At 44.8% G+C, this 22524-nt stretch overlaps 1 protein-coding gene and 1 pseudogene across 1 annotated transcript; one reads left to right on the top strand and one right to left on the bottom strand.

Annotated features, from left to right (window-relative positions):
• The first annotated feature begins 8437 nt into the window (after positions 1–8437).
• LOC117238146 (cilia- and flagella-associated protein 43-like) lies at positions 8438–15065 on the top strand. The gene is made up of 8 exons (XM_033502802.1): positions 8438–8999; positions 9286–10033; positions 10127–10757; positions 11018–11843; positions 12216–12499; positions 12901–13326; positions 13425–14289; positions 14503–15065. The coding sequence occupies exons 1-8, from the start codon at positions 8438–8440 to the stop codon at positions 15063–15065; spliced, it is 4905 nt and encodes a 1634-aa protein (XP_033358693.1).
• A 3912-nt stretch (positions 15066–18977) lies between these two features.
• LOC117238145 lies at positions 18978–20063 on the bottom strand (annotated as a pseudogene).
• Between the last annotated feature and the right edge of the window lie 2461 nt (positions 20064–22524).

The following is a 22524-nucleotide window of genomic DNA, read 5'->3' as shown; positions in this document are numbered from 1 at the left end:
GAACGAAGGGAGAGGAAGAAAATGTTTGAAAAGGAGAAAGCAAGAGAGCGAATTACACAGATAGAAAGAGAGGGAAAGAAACGGCGGTAGAGGGACAGGAGGGAGGAGGGGGAAAACGATAGGGGCGTGTTGAAAATCCTCTCTCACGGCGAGAGCGTGGGCCCTGCCGTGTCGCGGGATAATTGGGACACCGTGTATTATCGCTTGCGTGCCATACTTGCGGTGTGCGGTGTGTGATTGGATAGGCGGAGATGGGTCGCGCGAGATAGCTGACCCTAACTAACGTAGAAACCGAGGGCTATATCTTCGAGGACCATCTTCTCCATCTGCAGCAGCATTACCTATCCACGTCACGGTTGATGCATGGCGTGGGCGTTCCTGCGTTCGTACGCCGGGGTTCTCATTTAATTACCGTTCGCTTGCCCCTTCCTCTCCTCCGCGATCATCTTCTTTCGTGATCTGCTCGAAGCTTTTCCCCCGATTCGTCGAAGGGGATCCACGGTTTCCGGCAAAACGTCATCGTCGATCGCGTGCCATTTTTTCGGGACCACGGATGCTGCCACGACCACGTTTCTATGCTGCTTCCAACGTTGTTTTCTCTTACATCCTTGTTGTTTCTTCCTGCATTAAACTATGGTTACAGTGGATTCGTGTCCAGTTTTGCAATCATACTAAGCTACATTTGGTGCGACGAAAGACTATGACCAATGACTTGTCAACTCGCTAAAAAGAGGAACACGTGTTTGCTTTTGAATGGGACGCAGGTAATGGAATATTATGTGTATTACGTAATGGTGAATTATCCTTTCCTTCATCGGTACCAATCGCTTTATTGTTTCTTTTACTTTAATCGTAAATCACGCGCGTTCCTTATTTATTTGATTTCTGAACTAACCTTTGACTGCTGAATACAACAACGTGCAATTTGACGGTAGTTTGTCTGCAGCTCGGTGCCATCGTGACGGTGAATCTGCAACGAGGCAGCATTCTCAAACAGCTGTCCTTTGGCCGTCACAGCGTGACGTAAATGCTGCAACGTTGCATGCAACTACTTGCTGCTACCATAATTGACGCTATGTGGTAAACTGAAGTCAATGTCAACGTTGTCACGGCACGATCGTCCGATGATGAAACGCGACAGGAAACCTCATCTTCTTACAACGGTAGCGAAAAATATTCGAGTCATTCGCTCCGTTCTAAGTTGCAATTGCAGCCACCTACGTCGCAATTCACTCATGTTACGTTGTTTTGAAATTTCAGCAACATCGTAGTCGATAATTGAAAGTTAAGCATCGTACTTCTTCGATGTAACTATACCCATTATAATGTTCCCTTGACATTAAGCTGACTTTAAATTCCGCTTAACTTCGAGGACGCGATTAAAAGAACATTTTATTGTACGATTTTAATAGTAATTTTAAACGCGAACAATACCGGGGAAAAGAAACGACGGACGAATGACAATTTTCTGAACAAATTCTCTTAAAAATCGTCAGCAGCGTAAAATATGTAGCAACTGCAAAATAAAATTACGTTTCTCTTCGTGAATATAGCGTCAACTATACCGCGATACGGTTCGTGTCATCGGGAATCCGTGTAGTACGCAGTGAATGGAAAACGCTTTTCGCCTTTTAATTTCCTTCCCTGATTCCTTCAGGTCGAACGACACCGGTCGTTCCATTCGAGCTTCCAATCGCGATGAATCCTCGAAGAAAGGAAATGAAAATTTCCCGTCATCGCAAAGCATAATCGAGGGTGTCTGTCGAGGGCAGGGGAGGACACGCCCGATTATAAATCACAAGGTACGCTCGAGACCCTTTGACGACCCGACGTTCGCGCACCCCGTGCCCCACCGATACAATATGCCTCGTTACGCACACACGCAAGTACCTCGTACAGAAAACACGTGCACGTATAAACAGGGTACACACGTCCGTGGGACGTAGACGCGAGATCTTCGTCCAGCACGCACATACGACACACGAGGGGAGGGACGAGAGGCCTCATTAACTGGTTATTAATAGCTTAGCCGGCTCATATTAATGACAGACGCATCTGCTTCTTATATATCTACCTGGCTTATCCGTTCTGCCCCCGCCACGACCACGGGTCAACAATTTTTAGCGGTCGCTCTTGTTGCTCCAAGTTCGAGGGATGCTCCTGCGAGGAACCCCGAGTCGAACTAATTTTTTTTTTCCAGTGGTTCGTATTTTCACTCTTTGTAACGTCGAGTGCACGCGAACATTTACGCGTTTATGGGAAATTTAATTATACACGAACCACTAACTACGAACGTTATCTTGATATCCAGAAGTGTTCAAGTACACGGCAAATGGGACATAAACAGGGATTTGTTCGGTCTTTTAAATGTTAGTACGAGTATCCATCTTTTTGAAGCAAAATTGTTTAAGTAAGATACTCGTTCAGATGTTTGGTAAAACGAATCACTATTTAAGTTTCATTGTTATAGTTTCGTACGTGGAAGTATAAATTTGAATGCAGGTATCGAAGTGCAGGTAATAACAATAATATCTTAATGTTGAAAAATTCCAATAAAATCAACCTGTCGTTTCGTCCATGTTGCTTCTTTCATCCGCATCGACCTTTCCAGATCCTTCCCCGCTAAGAGCAGAGGCATTCGACACGCAACATTCTTAAGTAATCGTTTCCACGTTCTTCGCATCTCTTACACTCGTCGGATCCCACAATTCTTTGAGCGTACATTTTGCCTCATTTTTATCCTGTTTTCAACTTCGTTTCTTCGGCAAGTGAAGAATCGATCGCTCGGAAGCTAATGCGAGGACACCGAACCATTGACTTTGGTTTGATCGATTTTTGTTGCGTCGTTGTCGAGTTTCGGATTAGAATATGAATATTCTGACTGGATATTTCATTACATCGCAGAAGTTTTCGACACGTAGTCATCTTCCGATCATCGGAAAGGTTACGAACAGTTTGATATCTTTAATCGTCCATTTCGAAGCCACGGTTGCAGATGTTTTAAAAGTTTGGCGCGATAAAGTATGCAACGACGATGTGACGCAGTTGTCGAGCGGTCGATCGGGTTTCGAAACGTTCGCTCGAACTTGCGAGGAATTCGGTGATCGACCTCTGACCTGTCGAGAAGAAAAAGAGAAAAAGCAGATTGCTGGCGGTCGTGCGTGGAATACGGACACGAGAAACGTTGCTAAATCGCGCGTCCTCCGTAATATCCTGGCGGCTCGCCCCGGGCGAATCGCTCGCGAGTCTGGAGAATGTGAGCGTGACTGGTCGACTCGCTCCGAGGCACTCGCGAATCGGTGAAAGTGGCGTGGATCGCTCGACGACCGACGCTAGGATCACCGATATTTTCCGTCGATCGCGTTTGATGCGTCGTGAATCTACTCACGAGATATCTCGTGTCTAGCAAACTGACGAGTCGAACTATCATTATCACTCCAGTTATCGTTTATATCAACGCGTTACAATCATGGCAGTAATATTGTTCGACGTGTATTTTGTCTTAATGGGTGTTAAATATGTAAGTACACTTCATTTTGAATATTTCGATTATTGGTTCCTATTACAGAATAAGTAACAGAGTATCTATTACCAATGTTATAACGTTTATTGCATACAATTGGTACAAAATATCCAAAGCCAAACTCCGATTCGAAAAGACCATATTCCTCTTCAAAATACCGCAAAGTACCCACGTTTGTAATCCAATCAAACGAATCTTTACAAGGTGTATATAATAACCAATAAACCGAACCACGCTTTCTAAAAGTCTTGCACAGATCAAAATCTGCTCCCGAAATTCTGCCGAAGACCGTGAAATTTTTCAACAGGACGCGACCACCTGGCCCATAACGATTAACGCCGATCGCAAAAACGGGGCAGTTAACGCAACGGCGACAGACCTCTGTATTAAGTAAAATTTTCATGCGAATCAAAGCGCGATCCTCTAGATCGTGACCGGGTGATTCCCCTCGGAATGATAAATCGCGAAACGGTTTCAGCCGGCGTAGCTGGTATCAACGGCGATATTCAGTAGCGTCGGACGGCTGGTTGCCCAATTTAAGCGGTATTCAAGAGGACACAAAGAGGCCCGGTGGCTCATATGTCATCGTGGCAAGTCTATGGTCCACGGCTGGTCTTTTGTCCAGCGGCTCCCGACGATAGATCCGCGGCCATTTACGCTGCGCCGCGCCGCGCCGCGTCCTCTTTTTCTGCCTGTTACCCGCCATCTCCGGCCGGCCGCTCGCGAATGCTAATTGATGTTACTGACTTCGAGTGACCCGGCCTCGGTGTGTGGTCCACCACGGTGCCGGTGATGGTGTGCGAGAACGCGTTTAATCGACCTCGCTTCGATGGTAACCGCGTCAAGCAACGGGGAACTGGAACGTTTGTCCCACGAGAGACGAGAGTCTTTCGAACGGACTGATCTGACGGACCAGAGTTGTGTAAGAAGAGGAGTTGGTGTGGTTGGAGGAAGAGCATCATGGTGTCGGTTGATGTCTATCGAGCCGAGTGGAATTACGGTGGTGAAAGTCGTTTGATTCACGCGTGTGGTAGTTCCTTTTTTTCGATACTTGGATGAGACGGAGGGAGGATAAGAACACTGGAAGCTTTCGATAATGAAGCGTCAAATAAAGTAATGCAAAAACGACTGATATTCCATGCGTAAATATGAAATCACATAGCCAGAACGTACGCGCCGATCAAACGGATAGCGTGTTCGCGATCACAGCGTGACGGCACCGTGAACGACGTAGTCAACCGGCAGATCCAAATTTCCATGGTCTAACGACTATCTAAAAACCGTGAACGTTCAGAAAAAAACGAACGTCGCGACCACCGACACGCGCTGTTTCGATTGATCGGATCATCACAGAGATTACGGATCTTTGAGAATTAATTCGTAAGATCCTGGTAAACTGGCGTAGCAGGGGCGGTATGTGTTTCAGAAGAAATGGCAGCTGTCGAAGAGTAAGAGGAAGGGAAAGGTTACTCGGTGCCGAAAGTCGGCAGCCTAGCCGCGTCTATCCGCGGCTGGCTATTATTTTTTACGAACCGGCTCAGGAATCGCGTCTAATTCGATGTTTAGCGATTTAAACGTTTGTCTGTGATCGCTACGGGACGCATCTATAATCTGCGGCCGGCCGCTCCGACATGCAACTTGCGAAAACGCAGCTGCTTTTAACGGAAGAGATCGATGGTCTTTCTGCTGTCTTTCTTTCTTTTCTCTTTTGACTTCTGCGGAATTGAGGTTAGTCTGGCTGGTGCCGTAGATCTAAATCTAGTAGTTAGCGCAGCTTCGATCCTTTTGCTTTTTCTAGCGTAAGAGTTGGCGATCGATTATTTGTGGAAGCGTTGCGTTTGTATTTAGAACGATTACTTTTTCAAGGGTTATTTATGCCCGTCGCGATATATTTATTGCAACGAAAACAAAATTCGAAAACAAAAAGTCTCCGGATACCAGTAAAAATTTGACAGCAAAACTTACGTAATCGGAAAATATGAATTTTTCGTAGCAATTATTAACTATGTAACCGAACCGGAGCAAACCGATGGGTCTTTCAGTGCTCGATTTTCTTAATGCTTATTTTGACCGTGCAATCCTGTAAATTTTTGATCGATCACCCTTGGCCAGTGCGGTATCCGAAAACTGAGGCGAAAGAGAAGAGGCGCGACCCGGTTCCGTGCTCCAGTTCCGACGCAGGTTCTCACGGCGAAAAAAGGCTCGGAGTCCCGTGAGAGACTCCAGCAGCATTTGGTCCCGTCCCAAGCCGGCTTTCGTGCGCTATGGTGGCAGAACGATCGCTCGAACAGCGTTCCTGGGGACCGTTGGCGTGATACCCTTTTCGACAACGACCGCCTCTATCACCTGCTCCCCTCTCTCAAGCGGTATACAACCAAGAAATACACCGGCCGAGAAAAAGGGACAGAGAAAGAAACGCAGAAGGCTCAAGTGCGATTTCCTCTTTGTCCTTTCTTTTTTCTCGGTTCTTCTGCTCGAGTGGCCGTGATTACCGGGACCAGGAGAAGAGGAGGAGGATGAGCGCGGAGAGAGGAGAAGAAGCGGATTCTAAGTCGTGGAGGTGGTGCGATGTCGGCCGAGAAACGAGCCACACGAAACTCAAAGGATATAGACGCGGCAAGGCGAAGGATGAAGCAGTAGAGAAAGAAGGGACGAAGGAAAGAAGAAGGAAGAAGAGGGAAAGCCGAGGGCAGAGAGGATTTGGCGGAGGGACGAGGGTGTAGCAGAGAGAGCAGAGGTTACTTTTAATGTCTCGCGTCACGCAGCCCAAGGCAGCGTGAGCCTCGCCTCGTCCTCCTTACTAATTTGGCGCCAATTTCCAAGCAACCTCCCAAGCAAAAACTAACCGAACCATATACACCGCTTCTATATACATACACTTGTACCGTGCACTTCACTTCGTGGGCTCTGATTAAATGCTACTCGCCGTCGCTTGCTCCTTTTTTCTTTTCCTCCCTGTTCTTCTTCTCTTCGTCCTCTTTGTCGTCGTCCACGTCTTCCTCTTCTTTTTCTTCGTCCGATTCTTCGTTCTTTCTTCCTTTCCTTCTCTCGTTTTCTTTTGGGTTCACGGTGCGCGCGCTTTTTCTTCCTTTTCCTTCTCCGCATCCTTTCGTCGCACTCTCCTTTGCGCCGTTTCTCTCCGTTTCGACCCCAAGTTCCCACACTCCGCATGCGGACGCGTACCGTACCAGCGACCATCGCATCCCTGGCTCCGTGGAACGCCGATGGCCATTGCACGCACGCGTGCTGCTGCGTGCATCGTCGGACCTTCCAACGAGAACATCCTTCGCCTCTTCCCTTTTTCACCCTTTTCCCTCTCTTTCCTTACGAGCTTGTCTTTTAACGCGTTTCGGACTGAATAGCGAAATAAACGGTTTCGACTAATAATAATACCGATTCTCTTGTTGCACGCATATGAATTCTACGATGAACACGATGTGGGAAAGCACCAAGCGTCTATTTTCAATGCTATCGATCCTATTCGATCGCTAAACGCTATGAATTGCAGGTGCTATAGTTTATCTTCGGGAAAGCTTCGATATAAAGATATCTACGTATAACGCTGAATCGTAACTGCGATCTACATTCTACTGGAAGTATCAAGTGGGTAGGAAATTTGGGAAAAGGCAAGGTTGCTCGATGGTGCAGAGAAAGAGGATAAAGGATGGTTCCCACGCGAGTCGCGCGAACCGCGGACGAGGCAGCCACTCGCGGGGACGTCGATAGGATCGGTCGTATCGCGTCGGGTTATGCAAATACGAGTCTCAGCGGGCGTCAATTTAATGGTAAGGCCACAGGTTCGGGCAACGCGAACCGCGCGGACCACGCATCTCCGAGCCAATGGATCCTCCGAAGTGGAAGAGCAAGAGAAACGCCATATATCGTCGTTCGACCGATACTTTGCTAGTGATGGATGTTCGATTTTCTCTACTTAAGATTTTCGAGTAATTAGTTTCGTAAGGTCTTTGACCTTCTACGTAAGAATAGAAGAAAATAGAAGAAATGTCCGGCGAGCACCGAGAGTTCTAAATATACTAAAACCGTTAATTTCTCGTTAAAAAGCATAGAATATTATTTTAAATATATCAGAATTTATTCGGAGAATAGCAGCCCCTAACGTCCAAAATTCATAGAAACTTTCAATGAATCAAAGCTAGTAAAATCTGCGAAAGTTTGAAAAATTGACACGTTCTGGACCATGAAAGATGAAATTTTGAAAATTGATTGGATGGAAGGTTGGAAACCGATGCGAAACGTGTTGAGTCCATCACTGACGGTGGAACGACTTGGTTTGGTAGGCAGCCAGAGGATCAGGTCATCGAACAGAGGGAGGAAAAGAGGGAGAAAGAGGTTGGCAGGTATCCACGGGCAGTATATCACGTGGCAAGGATAAGTTTTTGATCGGCCCTTGGTATACGAATGACTCCCCGCTGCTTGACCTCATCACGCCACGCTATGGGGGTCTTTATAAACCACCATCGACTGCGCGTATCCTAATCACCTTTTGTCTTAAGCCTGCCAAACTCCTCTTGCGAGGCCGACCCCGTTGGCTTCTGGCAAAGCATTCGAGCCAACCGTTTGCTCTTTCGTCACCGTTCGTCTTCCATTTCTCCGCGTTTTTGCTATTCTTTCCTAATACTCCCGATTCTTGACACATAATATTTCACTATACATTCTATTTTAGTCTCAAAGACCATTAGACTGTATCGCTGTATCGTAAATGTTTGTTAAAGACAGAATTCGAGTCGCTTTTTCCCTGACTCGCAAACGCAGCTCATTGTGAACCGACCTTAAACGTCAAATCGTCGTATGCTTCTTCGACTGTTTTCCAAGAATCAGCTTTTATCAAACTTGCGTAACTAGACAGAGATTTCTAAGGTTATCCGCTTCTTGTAACGTCGATTACCTAAGAAGATGAATCACAACAACTGGAGGCCCGCTTGGATACGCGGTAACAAATTCGAAGACATCGTCTGGATAACGAAGGACGTTCTAGCATGGTGTTCCGGTATTCTCATCGTGTTCTTCAACATCAATCAGAGGAAACAGAGTTTTTACTGGTGCTGGAATCACGACACTGGAGACGGCGTCCGGTGTCTCTCCGCTCACAAGACACTGTCCGTGTTCGCCTTCGCGGAGAAGATCATTCAACCGAGAATCCTCGTCTTCTCTTACCCGTCCATGTCGAAAATTGCCGAATGCACCGGTGGATGCGCTTCCGGATACTTAACCACTGCGTTTGCCCAGGGAGATCACTTGATTTCCATTGGATCGTATCCTCTCTTCATGATGACCATTTGGAATTGGAGAACCGGAGAGAAGATTATTTCCGTGAATACTTTTATACGCGACGAGGTTGGACAGATCTTGAAGATAACTCAGATCGGAACCACCGTTGTCGGCCAACTGGGCAGAACTTGCGGACAGTTGTACACGTGGGAAGTGGATATCGCTGGGAAAGTCGCCATCGTGAAAGGCAAGAGCGTTTTTTTGCTTCTTATCGTTAAATTCGATCGACTTCGATCTTTTATTAGGATCAAACGATCGATCGATAAATTCTACCCTGTCCAAGGAATCGAGCCGAGAAACTTATCAAATTTTAAGGAGAACGGAGTCACTCTTGGACATACGTAAAAGTGTAACGTGACTTTATGAAAAATTATAGCCGACGAATCATTGCCAATGGACTGTCCAAAATTCACTCAACGTTACTTTAAGTTTCTTCAGTTTCCAAGTAAATTATTCCAAATTTCGTGTTCTAGATCACGAGATAAAGCTTCCGAGAGATACGTCGATCCTGTGGGCAGACTGGAGTCCAACATCTACGGAACCGCTGCTAGCCATCACAGACGTCGACGGCCACGTCTTTCTCAGCAACTTTGATGGCAGTAGCATCAATCGTATCGTGTATTCCCAACGATGTGACATCTGCACGGACGTAGAATTGCCGATAGTCGCCTGGTTCCGAGATGGTATTATCTTACGAACGACGTTCTGTCAAATTCGTTTCTTCACGAGGAACCCGAGAACGAGTTCGTGGCGAAGGGAATGGTACGTGAAGTCGGAAACAAGGCCGTACGTTCTGGTGACTCATCCGTACGAAAATCGATTCTTCTACACCACGTTAGAAGGATATTTGATGCAGATCGATTTCACCGAAGACGATGCGGCTCCTAGAGTTCTTATGGTTCTCAATTACGGCGCTGCCTATCGATTCGCGGATTTTATCTATCCCTGGTGCCATCATCTCGTTGTGACTTGCGATGTGAAGAAAGAGTTGATCGTCGTCGAGTGTTACGAAGGGAAACCGTTATCTTCCATCGATCCAGAAATAGAAAGCGAAATTACTTGTCAAGTTTCACATCCAGATTTTCCGTTAGTCGTGTTGGGAACGGAAAACGGCGAAGTGGTGTTCGTTACCTTTGTCGAACCGATCGAACCTAGGATCGCAGCTCGAGTGAGGCTGCAGAGAACTCCGATAGATTTAATCAAGTTTTCAAACACTGGAAGGTAGCGTATTTGTTTGAAAATCGTTTCTTCCTTAAACGAGCAGTTTGCATGTTTAATCTTGGAGGGTTCACGATACCATCACGAAAACTATAGATTCATGATCGCTGGCGAGAAAAGAACCGGCAACTGTTACTGCGTAAGTCTTCAGCGCGACAAGATGTACACCCCGGTAACGTTGATCAAAGTTCGTCGCATGATCACGGATCTTCTGATCTACGAAGGATTCAGGCAGCTGCGAGTCCTTGTCCTTTACGTGGGTGCGAAACATTACAACATAGGACAGGTCGTGGACCTATACGAAGCGTCATTGGAACAAAATTTGATCACCGATCCCCTACAGTCGTTGAAACTTCCTGGCGTGTATCGTACTCTCTATCATGTCCCTGGAAATCCGATGTTGCTCATAGGATCTCCTTATCTGACGCGTCAATTACGAGTGCAGAGGGTGTATGATTTTAAGCAAATCTTTATGGAGGACGGTTTAGCAACGGGACATCAGGTTAAGCTAGCCAATTTGTACGTCGATCGATCATGGATCATTACCACTGCTCTCGATGGATGCGTCTTGATCAGAGATAAAACGGTACGACGAGTAGTGGCGCATATCATGACGCACCATAGGTCCGATTTGGGTACGACCAAGGCTATGGCGAATAAACAAGGCGACTTGATCGTTTGTTTGGGCTACGATGGCTCGTTGGTCGGTATCGTTGGAGAAAGAAAGGTTTTTATTTTTGGTTTCGTTGTTATTTTTTAAGCAAATAGTGGGAAATACGATAAAGTGGAATTATACCTAGTATTTTAATTTGCTACAATCGGAACAATTTAAATTTTCGTGAGCCAATGTGTACGTAAAGTGCCGTACGAATTTTTCAGTCTTCTCATCGTTACCTGAACATCGTATTCCCCGTATTTTTAGAGACGATAATAAATGTAATTCCAGTCTCTTTCTACAATTATTTCCCCTTCTTTCCTCCAGCGTAGGATCTCTCGCAATCAAGAGTAACCTCCTCCAAGGAACCGTTGTACAAAACCGAATACGAAATTTACGAAAGGCTGAAGAAAAAGATCCAGTCGGACTACGCCAGCCTCGATCCTACGATTTACGAGCTATTAACGCGTCCAAAGTACGAGTTCCCCGATCCAAAACAGGGTGACAAGACCTGGTCGGATTGGAGGGATGAGATACAGCTGAAAGAAGAGGAAGAAAAATGTAAGGAAGAAAGAGCGGCAATTTTGGCAGACTTCGAAGTCCTACGAGGCAAGGTGAAAAAGTTACTGGATGCGAACGACGCCAGTCCGGAAATAGAGAAACTTCCTGTGTCATCCTTCGATCTAGATCTCACAAACCGTGATCAGAAATTGAAAGCAGGCCGCGACATCTGTGAAAATCTTCGCTTGGAGCTCGAGCACAATATCTCTGAGACGCGCAGAGTGTCAAAATGGATTCGCAAGGTTTTCTGGGACCCTCAACAGGTTCTGGGCAAATGTCTGTTCGCCATTTTGGGTACCATACAGGTTACCAATTATCCCGAGTTCTCCGAAACGACAGACGAAAAATACCACTTCCAGTGGGCGAATTTTTGCAAGAAAACCGCCTATGATATTTTGGAGGACGATAAGTTTGAACCTTGGAGGATTTATACCGCGGAAAAGCTACAAGTCGAGCTACATAAGAAGCAGAAGGTGTACTATGAACACGAGAGAAGATTGGATTTATTGCTCGAGAACGATGACGATCAGGAGGAACTGGAGGAAGAGAAGATAGCCATTGTCAAGGCAGACTTGGAGGAACAGAGGGCGATGCAAGGCAAGAGTAGATGTTTTCTTTAATAAAGAGAATAATACGAATTGAACTAATGACAGTTGTGACGAAACTGAATTCCTTAGAAACCTAAATGGTAAATAAGTATAGTGTATAATGCTACGCAAGTATAGTTATTCCTCGTATCGAAAGAATTAAAATATCAGATTTTACAATTGTGTTTTATAGTGAAAACGAAATTTATTCTCGATTGTATCGATCTGTATAAAATGACATAAATTTCGAGTAAAATTGTAAATTTTATCGAAAATTATCGAAAATTAACGCACAGCAGAATGTTTTTCTCCTTTGTGTGCGTTTCGTCTTTTCATAAAATTCTGTCATCCGTTACTTTAACGCCTTCATTTTCTTTCAAAGGTACGACCACACACCGATACATCGAGCAGTCACCTTATTATCCTCAAATCGGATATTACGGATTCGGCCAGGTGATGATAAACAATCACTTGCTGTTGCACGACAGCAAGAAACTTCGCGCTTTCTTCAACCGGACATTCGATGAAGTGTATGCGACAAAGGAGAGGGAGATGAAGGTGATACGCGAGAGGATCGACAGGATACGTTGTATCGACACGGAATTGAGGACCATGTTTAATCGACACGTGCCACACATCCCTACTGATCCTGTTTGGCACTGGCAGGTAAACGTGTCGTACTTTATAAGATAATTCGATACAAATTGAACATTTATCAATCAATTGAGTTACTTCAATTTTCGTAAATCAATCGATCAAACGATCCTCTCACATGTTCGAAGTTAGAACGGTCGATTTGTAAATTAAGGCCATTATACAATTAAGGAACTTTCAAAAAATCTTTCGTTCACTATATGGTATACCACAGTGACACGAAATGATAAAATTGTATAAACTTCTCGCAACTCGTGCTTTCTTCGACAAATTGAACCGTCTATTCTTCACCATTCTTGATCACATCGTGGATCGCTTAATAATCGGCATAGATCGAGAGGCTCGTAAACTCTCAGAGGCGTCATCTTTATCTGCAAGTTGGCGGGCAGTTCAGTTTCCTTTTTCGCGCGTAGGAAAGGCCGGAGAGCATTATCACGGTGCTGGATCACGAGGTGAAGGCGAAACCGTACGTTTCCCCGTCGCAGCAGGAATTGTTGGACAAGCAGGCGGCGGAGGAACAACGAATCAAATTATTGTTGCTGGCTGATGATTTTCGCGAGCGTGCCCTAATGGCGATGATGGACGGCGTGCTGGAGGTGCGATGGGAGGACACTATCAAGATAGACGTCCCCAAGCCGGCTTGCATGCTCGAGAAGAAGCCGGAAAACTATACGTCCGAAGATATATCGGCGGTGAAACAGTACGAGAAAGACGTGCAATTCCTAATGGAGGAACGCGAGCGGTACAACAGGATGTTGGAGGCGGAGTATGGAAGGGTCATGGAGCTTTTGAATGATGGGATTGACAAGTTCAATGGGAAATTGATAGAACTATTTCGCGTGAGTTTGCTTATCGGTAGAAAAAAGTGAAACAATTATGTATAAGAGAGAGAGAAAGGTAAATCGATCGATATCGGTATAATTCTGATATTTCACAGTTCAAGATGAATATCGAAGCAGCGATAAATCAGTTGAATTTACGATATATCCGCGGTTTGATCCTAATCCATCGTCGAATGCAGGCCGTGCAAGAAGAGGACAAATTGAAGAAGCAAATCGTGGAAAAAGAACAGTATCAGGAAGTACTAAACGATCATCTTAACAGTTTTCGCCGTGTTAACGACGAAATGGTCGCTAAATATGGATCCCTCGTGAACAAAGAAAAATCTATAGCCAAAAAATTCAGATCCGAATTCTTTTCTCTGAACAAATTGCAAGTCGAGCTCCTCGAACATCAGTACAATCGCAGACCGAGAATAAATACGAAAAATCTCGAGGCTTCCGACCTCTACGATTTAGCGAGTCACGTAGTCTCCCGATTGCCGTGCGTTTACTTGCCATCGGAATGCAAAGATTACCTGAGGATCTTGAATCATTTGGACGTTCGACCAGTTATTCTTCCAGTGACCATAGAAACTTCCCACTGGGAAGACTTGATTCGTCTGCGACGTACCAAGATCGATCTCGAGTTGAAGATCAAGGGACAGCAGGCGGAGATCGCGGACGTTGAGGCCGTGATCCTTGGATTCGAACAGAAGATAGAGAAGTGCAAAGCCGACGTGGAGGATATGAAGAAGAGTTTGATCGAAACTAGGAAATGTCGGAGGATCGAGGAGTTGGACGCGGAGATACAGTTGGTGTTGAAGATGGGGCAAGTGGAGGTCTGCCTCGAAGGAGACGTAAACGACGCGCAGAACGCGGTTCTTGTTTCGAAAACGGCTGTCGAAAACGTCAACGAGCTGATTAGAGCTGCTGGGGAGTGTAAACTGCAGGCTTTATCTCGTCTGTTGAGCTTTCAGAGAGGTACCGTCTTCCTAACACTTTGGTATACTCATATACATACGTACTTATCGCACGTATACTTACATATGCATACGCGTGTTTCCATTTTTCCGTCTTTTCATCTCCTATAAATATAGGTATCATTCTATACGAGGCATTTCCGAACTTGTGACTTTGTACACGATGGACCATGTCACGTATGAATTGTGTATCTTGAACGCGACAATTTTCTAGGTACTCTGTTGAAGCAATGGGAGCACGAGTGTCAGAAGAAGAGTCTGGAGGACCTGCGGGAGGACCTGAAGTTCACGGAATCGGTAACGGTGACGAAAGAGATGCAACGGTACCTGAAGCGCAAGGCCAAAGGGCTTCCAGATGAGAAGACGCCGCAGCAATTGGACGAGGACATCGCAACAATGGAAGGACAGTTCGGTAGGATCTTGGAGGACCACCAGGCTCGGCTGGAATCGATCGAAAAGGAGATCGCCGCCGTCAGAAGCAAGAACGAGCAGCTCGATCGGCAGATCTTGGAGATGAACGTGGCGAGGTGCGAGATGGAGCACCGGCGCGATCTTATCGCCGAGGCCAGGCAGCGGGAGCACGCGGAGAGGAAGCTGCGGATGGTGATGCACCGATCCGAACTGATCAAGAAGCTGCAGGATAATTACGCCGAGCTGATCGAGCTGCAAACCGAGCACGAACTGCTTAGACTCAGGCGATACCCGACCTTCCATTTCAGGATGCTCGATGATAACGACGCGGAGAAGAAGGACGAGCTTCCAAAGTGTCCTTGTTAATTCTTTTCATTTGTTGCGTTCTTTTCGTATTTGTTTCCTACGTTCGCCACATTCACGAGTAAATCATTAGGGAACGAAATCGGCGAAACTAACAAGGAAACCGAGGAGCACAATTTCCATAATTGCGCAGAGCTTTTGAAGCGCGCGATTTAGAGTTTTGAGAGGTTTGCGAGGTTGGATTTATTTAAAGCGTCAAAGGGATGGATCGAATGAATAGAAATAGACAGGAGGAGCACCGTTCGTTTAAACGAAACGCGCTCCTGTTCCAAACTGCATTTAAATTCAGTATTATCTCCATTACAAAATGACAAATTATTTCCGATTAATTGGATTTCATCCATCGTTGTACCTTTATAATATGAGATTTTTTAATTAAACATAATTAAGGAAAATTAAACGAATATAAATATATGCAGTGTACATATTTAAATTCAATATACATAAGTAGGATCTGTAGCAACGGCAAAAATACGGACGTTCGTAGTTAAGGGTTAATCGAAGAAGAATAAAAATATATCGTTCATTCTCCTCGCTTCGATAGCATTTGCCCTCATCGTGAAAGTCTAAAGATCTCCAATTGCTCGACCGCAGGATAATCATAAAGTTTACCGACGTTTTCCCGTGTCCACGGCATATATTGTATCACGGAGACCACCTTCTAAACGCGGCTGAGTTACGGCCGCTCGAAAGGATTTAATCAGGCTCGCTTTGCTCGGTCTCACAAAGGACAAGCGGCAATTTGCAGCGGCACATAAATCACCCGGAGGACCCGCGATGCATAATAGTCGCCACGATCTATACTCTTTTTCACCATAAATAACTGTACTAATAGTAGAGCCGCGAGATGAATGATCTACCGCGTTGGATCGCCGCGAACCGCGAAGCGTACGAATCAATTTCGTCCGACATATTCCCAGCTGCACTAGCTTTTCGGTCTATCCCCCTACACTCTATTGGGATCAAGAAAAAAGAATCTTCAGACTCATCGTGCGACGATTAAACGAGCCCGATCTCTCGCGCCCTCTTTCCCCAAGAGAAAATGGGATTCCTGGTTGTTCCAGTGTGTCGATCGTCCACTTTGGTCACCGAGCTGCCTCGATTCATTTTTTATAAGCTGAGATCGAGGACATTGGTGGATGTCAACGGAGCTGCATACTTTTGTCAGTGTTTGAGAATAACGAATGACGTTTCGTGTTTTGTGTAGTTGGGAAACGCGAGGGTTGCAGCCGTCAAGTTAACGAAACCGTGTTCGTCTGAGCAGGTGCTACTGTGCCTACAGGTAGAAAGTTTAGAAACGTTTAAGGACGGGTTGTAAGAGAAATAAATTCTTTTTTTTTTATTTATTAATATTTACAATCAATTTTCGCATTGAGAATTTTCAGTAATTTTTTCTAACGTGGCGCAGTGACATGGCTAAATATTTATAATAAGTTAATGCTTATTATAGATAAGTATAATTTTTAAGTAAGTGTTGTAAATAAGTAAATATTACTTAATATAATTATCTAATTAAATCTAGTATTTAAGTCTAACGGATAGTGTCTCTTCAGCCTGCGTATCTGGTCCGACGTATCAAGTAGTCCAGTAATTAGGGGGTTTCGATGTTTGTCGACTCTTTTGCTATATCTATCGCTATATTTTCCTATTTCCTCTTTGACTGTGGGTATCTTGAGGTGGCGATGTATTAGTTCGTTGGTGACATACCAGGGTGCATTTATAATGGATCTTAGCGTTTCAAATAAATTCTTTTGGAAGAAGGTATAAAGTAAACACTTTCAGATCGAAAAAATTATCTGTAAGAACGACTTTTCGAAAAATTAATGCAGTAAATTTGTGTGAAAAACCTAATAAAGTTATCTAAGCAGGTAAATCAGATAGCATACTAATATCAAAAGGGGAAATTTATTTTTTTCGTTCGATTCGTGTTTCCTTTTATATACTACGCGATTTCCATCGTTTCGAAAAAATGACCATAAAAAATGATAGAGAGGGCGAGTCTTCGATCTCGAATTGTAAATACCTTCGCCCTAACGATCGTATGATTTTTATTAATGAACACGCTGGCACCCAGGGTGGCTTTGTCCCCCAAATATTATGTCGGTTGAAAGGTTATTCATCGGTTTTCTTTTTTTGTTGCCGCGGTAGCCGTGACGGGCTGAGGAATTCGAGGTATCTGTGACCGGCGATCGATTAATCATCGTTTCGCCGCTCACATCGACATAATACTGTCATCGTTACGTAAAAACGTAAAGTCGCCGTTACGATAATGCCACTTACGATAATTTCTGTTGCTTGCCGAGTGGAACATTCGATCGGTAGTAGCAACGAGATTAAAGAGCACGAAATAAAATTTAAACCCGTATAACGGCGCGTAACTCGAAAGATATTTCTATCTACTTATCTGCACTATTGCGTACTCTAACGTTAAGCTGTTACTAATAGTGGCCTATTGTGTTATTTGCACGGAGGAAATACTTTTTGCTTAAAACCATTCAACTTCTTATCCCCCTTCTAACACACAAAGTTATATTATGGAGTTCTACAAAAAAAAAAAAAAAGTTGAAATTGACACTGGAGACACAGAGAAGATCCAACGTCACCCCGAAGATTACTTCAAATCGTATGATCCGTGCGAAGAAGAAACATATCGACCACCGATGAAAGAATTTCTACGTATGCTTCGTTAAATCCAAAAGCAATTTACGCGAGCGAAGAAGCTAAGAATACAAGCAGATAGAGAATAATTAGTTTTCGTCTGCGAGCAAAAGATTTCAGTTAATAGAACGCACTCTGATGCCTGGGGAGCTCGAAGCAAGCGATTTCCACGGTCGGAATTAGCTGCGAAGAGGACGGTGGCAGCGTACGATGGCACATACGCGCCATATTACCGGCGGTGGCGTCGCGCGACGTGCACGGAAGGGGGGCGCAGCCGGTTATCGGGAAACCTGGCACTCCAATCAATGCAAATCAAATCGAGAGCCGTGAATACGAAGCGTATAGTCAAATCAAGCGAATAAAAGCTTCATGAATGTAAAAGACTGGGTGAATGCGAGCGGCGCGAGCCAATCTGGTAATGCGTCTTCTCCCGCCGTGCGCCGCCGCCCCCAGCGGCCGACTTTTAACCGATCACCGGGGAAAAATACCTCCGTCGGAATATTGCGTTACGCCCGCTGCCGATGCTCCACGCGTTTAAAAAAATATCACTTCTTTTTCCACCTCGAGCGCTCCTTGGCTACCGGTTGATGCTCGTTCGATGTTACGTAGTTGTTGCAGAAGCTGTTAATTTTTTATCACGGTAGTTGATGTTACACGATGAGTGATTTCCTTTGCTGAGAAGTTTCACGGACGGATATGCGTAATCTTTGAATTCATGTTTGAATGACACGTGCAACACGTCGTAGATTTTATTTCATCTGTGTTTTATTACGTCAAATAATAGCGTAATTTCGTATATCTTAGCAGGTGATGTCTTTAGTTGTCTTTGTCTCTGTTGCAATACAACGATATTAATCGCATACAGATGAGGTGATTGATCGAACGGATTCTTTTCTTCCTTGCCCAGCGATATCCCACTAGCGTGCGTTCCAGAGATGCACGTGCATGCTCTTTCGAGAATTCGGCGGAAGAAGCGCAAGGATATGGATGGAACATTGGGCACGTGGGGAAGCTACTAGAAGGTTCTGTGGCACATGTGACGCCACACAGCATCTACACAGATCACACTCATTACTGCATAGAGAGTGGAGTTCAAAACCTTTTCAAGGGCCATGGGTCACTAAGCCAGTCAGTCTGAGAATAAATAGCCAACTGTCTACATTCCACAAGAAACTTATAATTCCTGTAGTAATTGTTTAATAAATATCACATTATATTATTTCAACACAAACATTGTGTCTTAAGAGAGATTAAATTCTAACAGTCTCGTACTGTCTCAACCAGCTCGAACACCTTGTGTTCCGCCTGTATTACGTCGCGTGGGTATGACACGTCTTGAGTAGACTTTCTCATCGAATCCCTTGGTTCCATTTGCTCGTAACACGCTACGAAGAAGCACGAATTAAGTAAGCGATTGAGAAATTGTTTACGCCTACACCAAATATATTCGTACCATTTTCATGTTTATATTTCAATCCATCCGTCCGAGGTCGTTTAAAATCCTCCTTTTTATTAACGTTGTAGTGTCTCAATACCGGCGGACGTAAACCTACATGAAATATTTATTGTTGCAATACTTTACGTGTGAACTTGATACTTCTTGCATTATTGGTTAGAAGTAAGTAGAATTAAGGATCTTGGTGTCTACTTCTAAAAGGTCTATTTACCGCGAACAAGGGGGCGGCCGAAAAGATATCGTATCATTGTAACGAAGATACCTATCAGTAAATTTGATATTTTGCACTAGAATTTTTAATAACCTCGGAAAATTGGATTCTGAACGCTGTCACCTACTGAACACTGTAGCATCGAATTTCCAGCGTTCGTTTGTCCAAGTGTACGTAACGTATCGATAATCCTTCAACTCTTGACGGCTAGAAAAATCCTGCAATCACCGCCGATAGATCTAACCGAACTTCCTCCTTCTTCGCTTCGATCCTGAAGTTCACCGGTTGCTCGGTCACCCTCTTCCGTATAAGGTTGGACGATCGCGCGAGACAGTCCGGTTGGCGCAATAAAAATTTGACGCGATCGTCCGGCATCGAGCGGCGAAGAAAAACGTTGCTCGGCGCAGGGGGAACTCGAAGAGGGAGGAGAGTAAGAGCCTGGCAGCGAGGTCGAGTTTACGACTCGCGCTACGCGAAGGGCGAAAGGGACGACAGCGAAACTCGTTATTATCCGACCGTACTTCTTCGTGGCGTCCGCGAAGAAGACGGGCTGGTCGTCGATGGCGACGGCCGTTCGTGCGCCTGCTCCTCCATGGGCCACTTTCAGACCATAAAGAGACAAAGGAGCGTTCTTCTTTCCCCCCCTGACCCGTTGCAACGCGCAGTAAACTCTCATTTTCGCGACGAAGAGCGGCTACGTTGTTTCGCTCGAAAGGAGAAGAAAGACGAGAAGGACGTCGAGGTTTACCACGGAGACGATGGTACCTTCACGTTCGGGGTAACGTCGGAATAACTTCGATTTTGTAGAAACCATGGACGATTCTCGGTACCGTGACTTCGTGGACCATTTGCGGAAACCTAGAACGACGCGATGTCCGAGCGTTGCACGTCGCGTGCCTAATGTCAGTCACTTTAGACGAAGATCACGGGGTGGGTTTCGAAACATGGTAATAATACTTTCTGGGGAATAGCGAGGAACGAACGTTGACGGTGATTACGGTGGTTGGAGTTCAAGTTTTATCGAGTCGTTCGATAAGAAAGGACGACGATCTCGCGTAGGAGAAATCGCGCTTTACGTTCGATGACTGTAAACCTGCGCTTGTGCGAATTACATTAACAGATCTAAGCGACAAACTCGAGAATGATGGCGATTGTATTAGGATATCGGGAAAGGGAATGGAACATATATAATATTAAACAAGCAAAACGCGACATGCTAAGTAGCTCGGAAACTTCCATTTCGTAGACGTGTTTGGGTGTGTTTGGAGGTTGCATTATCGATGCTTCGCATAGTGGACCGGTGCCTAAGCGTGACATAAATCCTCGTAAAGCTTGGACGTGTTTCTGCGTGTCGGCATATTCCGCAGAGATGCACTTACGTATGCGCGAATCCACAATGCGCGATGCCACGAGTCGGATGGAACGCCACGAAACGCCACCCTCGTTCCTTTTCGCTGGATTGGACTGAATGGCCACGACGTTACATCGTCCTGTCGTGGTATCCAGCCAACCTCGAAACACGCCTTGAAACGGCTATTTTGAACAGAGTCAGGACCACCACGGTTTGTCTCGAGTCCAGACTACACCGCTAAATTTTCACTATGGGGTTGTTATGCGAGCTTTTCGCCCGTTTTACGCGTTCCACCAATTTTTTTTCTGCTTCGCGGTACGAGCAACGATGTACAGGATTTTGTTGTATTTTTTTGTTTTTGTTTTATGTCCTTTAGTCCGTTTAAATTTTTGAATACGTTGGAACATTGTATTGCGAGCACCGTTGTACCAAATTCTTTTGTGTCATATTTGTTGCTCTGTACTGTAAATACGGATGCGCAAGATTGCATCTGTTTGTTTTATATACTTTTGGTCAGTGCATACTATGTGTGGGATGGTGTGACGTTAGTGAAAGACGTGGCTGATTGTTTATAAATGTTGTCAAGATATGTTAATGTTGTCAAGGAGTATTGTGAGCGTTACCAAGGTTTGTTAAGGGAAAAATGAGCGTGGTAATGCTGTCAGAGTTGAATTAATCGTGGTCGAGAGAAGTTCATCGTGTTGCTGTGACGTAGAAATAGTGATAAGCGAATTCGTAAAGCGCGATATTATATTCAATTTTGTGAGAGTGTTACAATATTGCGTTTATCATACTGTCTTTTCTGTTAATTTATAATAAACATTCCTACATATGTATATATAAGAAAAAATATTTTATTTGTTTTATTAGATTATTTCAGGAAGACTACGATGGATTCAACGTATTCCCGCTTCGTATTTTTAAGTTCCATCTTACGAATTTTAATATACTAATTTGTCTCGTTCCTTTGTTCTTCTCAAATACTATTTGGCCTATGCGCATCAATTTTCCATTTCAGTTTCAACGGTTCGTGTTTCGTTTCCTCGGGTACACAAATTTTTGCGTATTACGTCTCGTGACGTGATCGATTCGCATCGCGAACTTGATATTCAATTTTGTTATTCGACGTAGACGAACTCTACCTGTCAGGATAAAAAATTGAATTCTTTTTGTGCAAGAGGTAACAAGAGGGACGAACCTGAAAACGAGGAAATTGCACGAACTCTGTAACAATTTACCAAAAATTGATCACGTGATAATTTTTGAAGATTATACCAAGGATTTCTCTAATTCCCGACTAGAGATTAATAACGAAAATTTATCAACTTCGCATCGCGCGTTCGACGCATATCAACGCGCGAAGAAAAGAAAAGCAACGAGATACAAAGCCGCTCTTTCAACCTCCGATACACGTAATGACCGAAAATTAACGCGCGATTTACCGCTTTGAAACGTTCGAGCCCTGGCGAAGACGGACGTATGGGAGGCTGCTCCATTACGATTTCGAGTCTAATCTCGTTTTAATGACAGGGTCCCGAATGCTCCACGAATGATGAAGTGTCAAATCGGAGCCTGGAATGGGCGTTGTTTTCCTGCGACCATGATACCAGCGATAATATATTCCATGGGCAGATTTTTAATTAGCGTCGGATTCTGCCGCCTTGCTGGCGTTCCCAGCGATCTTCGTTGTACCTATCACTCACGTTGCTTTCTGCCATGGGAAAACCTGCCACCAGATGGCTTCTGTTCAGCCTACTTTTCCTACCAATTCTCCGTTCTCACGCGT

Source organism: Bombus vosnesenskii, unplaced genomic scaffold (genome assembly GCF_011952255.1).
Source record: "Bombus vosnesenskii isolate JDL3184/JDL3185 unplaced genomic scaffold, Bvos_JDL3184-5_v1.1 scf7180000013436, whole genome shotgun sequence".
Classification (NCBI taxonomy): domain Eukaryota; kingdom Metazoa; phylum Arthropoda; class Insecta; order Hymenoptera; family Apidae; genus Bombus; species Bombus vosnesenskii.
The sequence above is the reverse complement of the archived record's forward strand: the minus strand, read 5'-3'. Positions and strand labels throughout refer to the sequence as shown.

Coding starts and splice junctions, on each gene's coding strand:
- LOC117238146 (XM_033502802.1), top strand. CDS start 8,438: ATGAATCACAACAACTGGAGGCCCGCTTGGATACGCGGTAACAAATTC. Junction 10,758..11,017: donor GTATCGTTGGAGAAAGAAAG/GTTTTTATTTTT, acceptor CCTCCAGCGTAG/GATCTCTCGCAATCAAGAGT. Junction 13,327..13,424: donor AATTGATAGAACTATTTCGC/GTGAGTTTGCTT, acceptor GATATTTCACAG/TTCAAGATGAATATCGAAGC.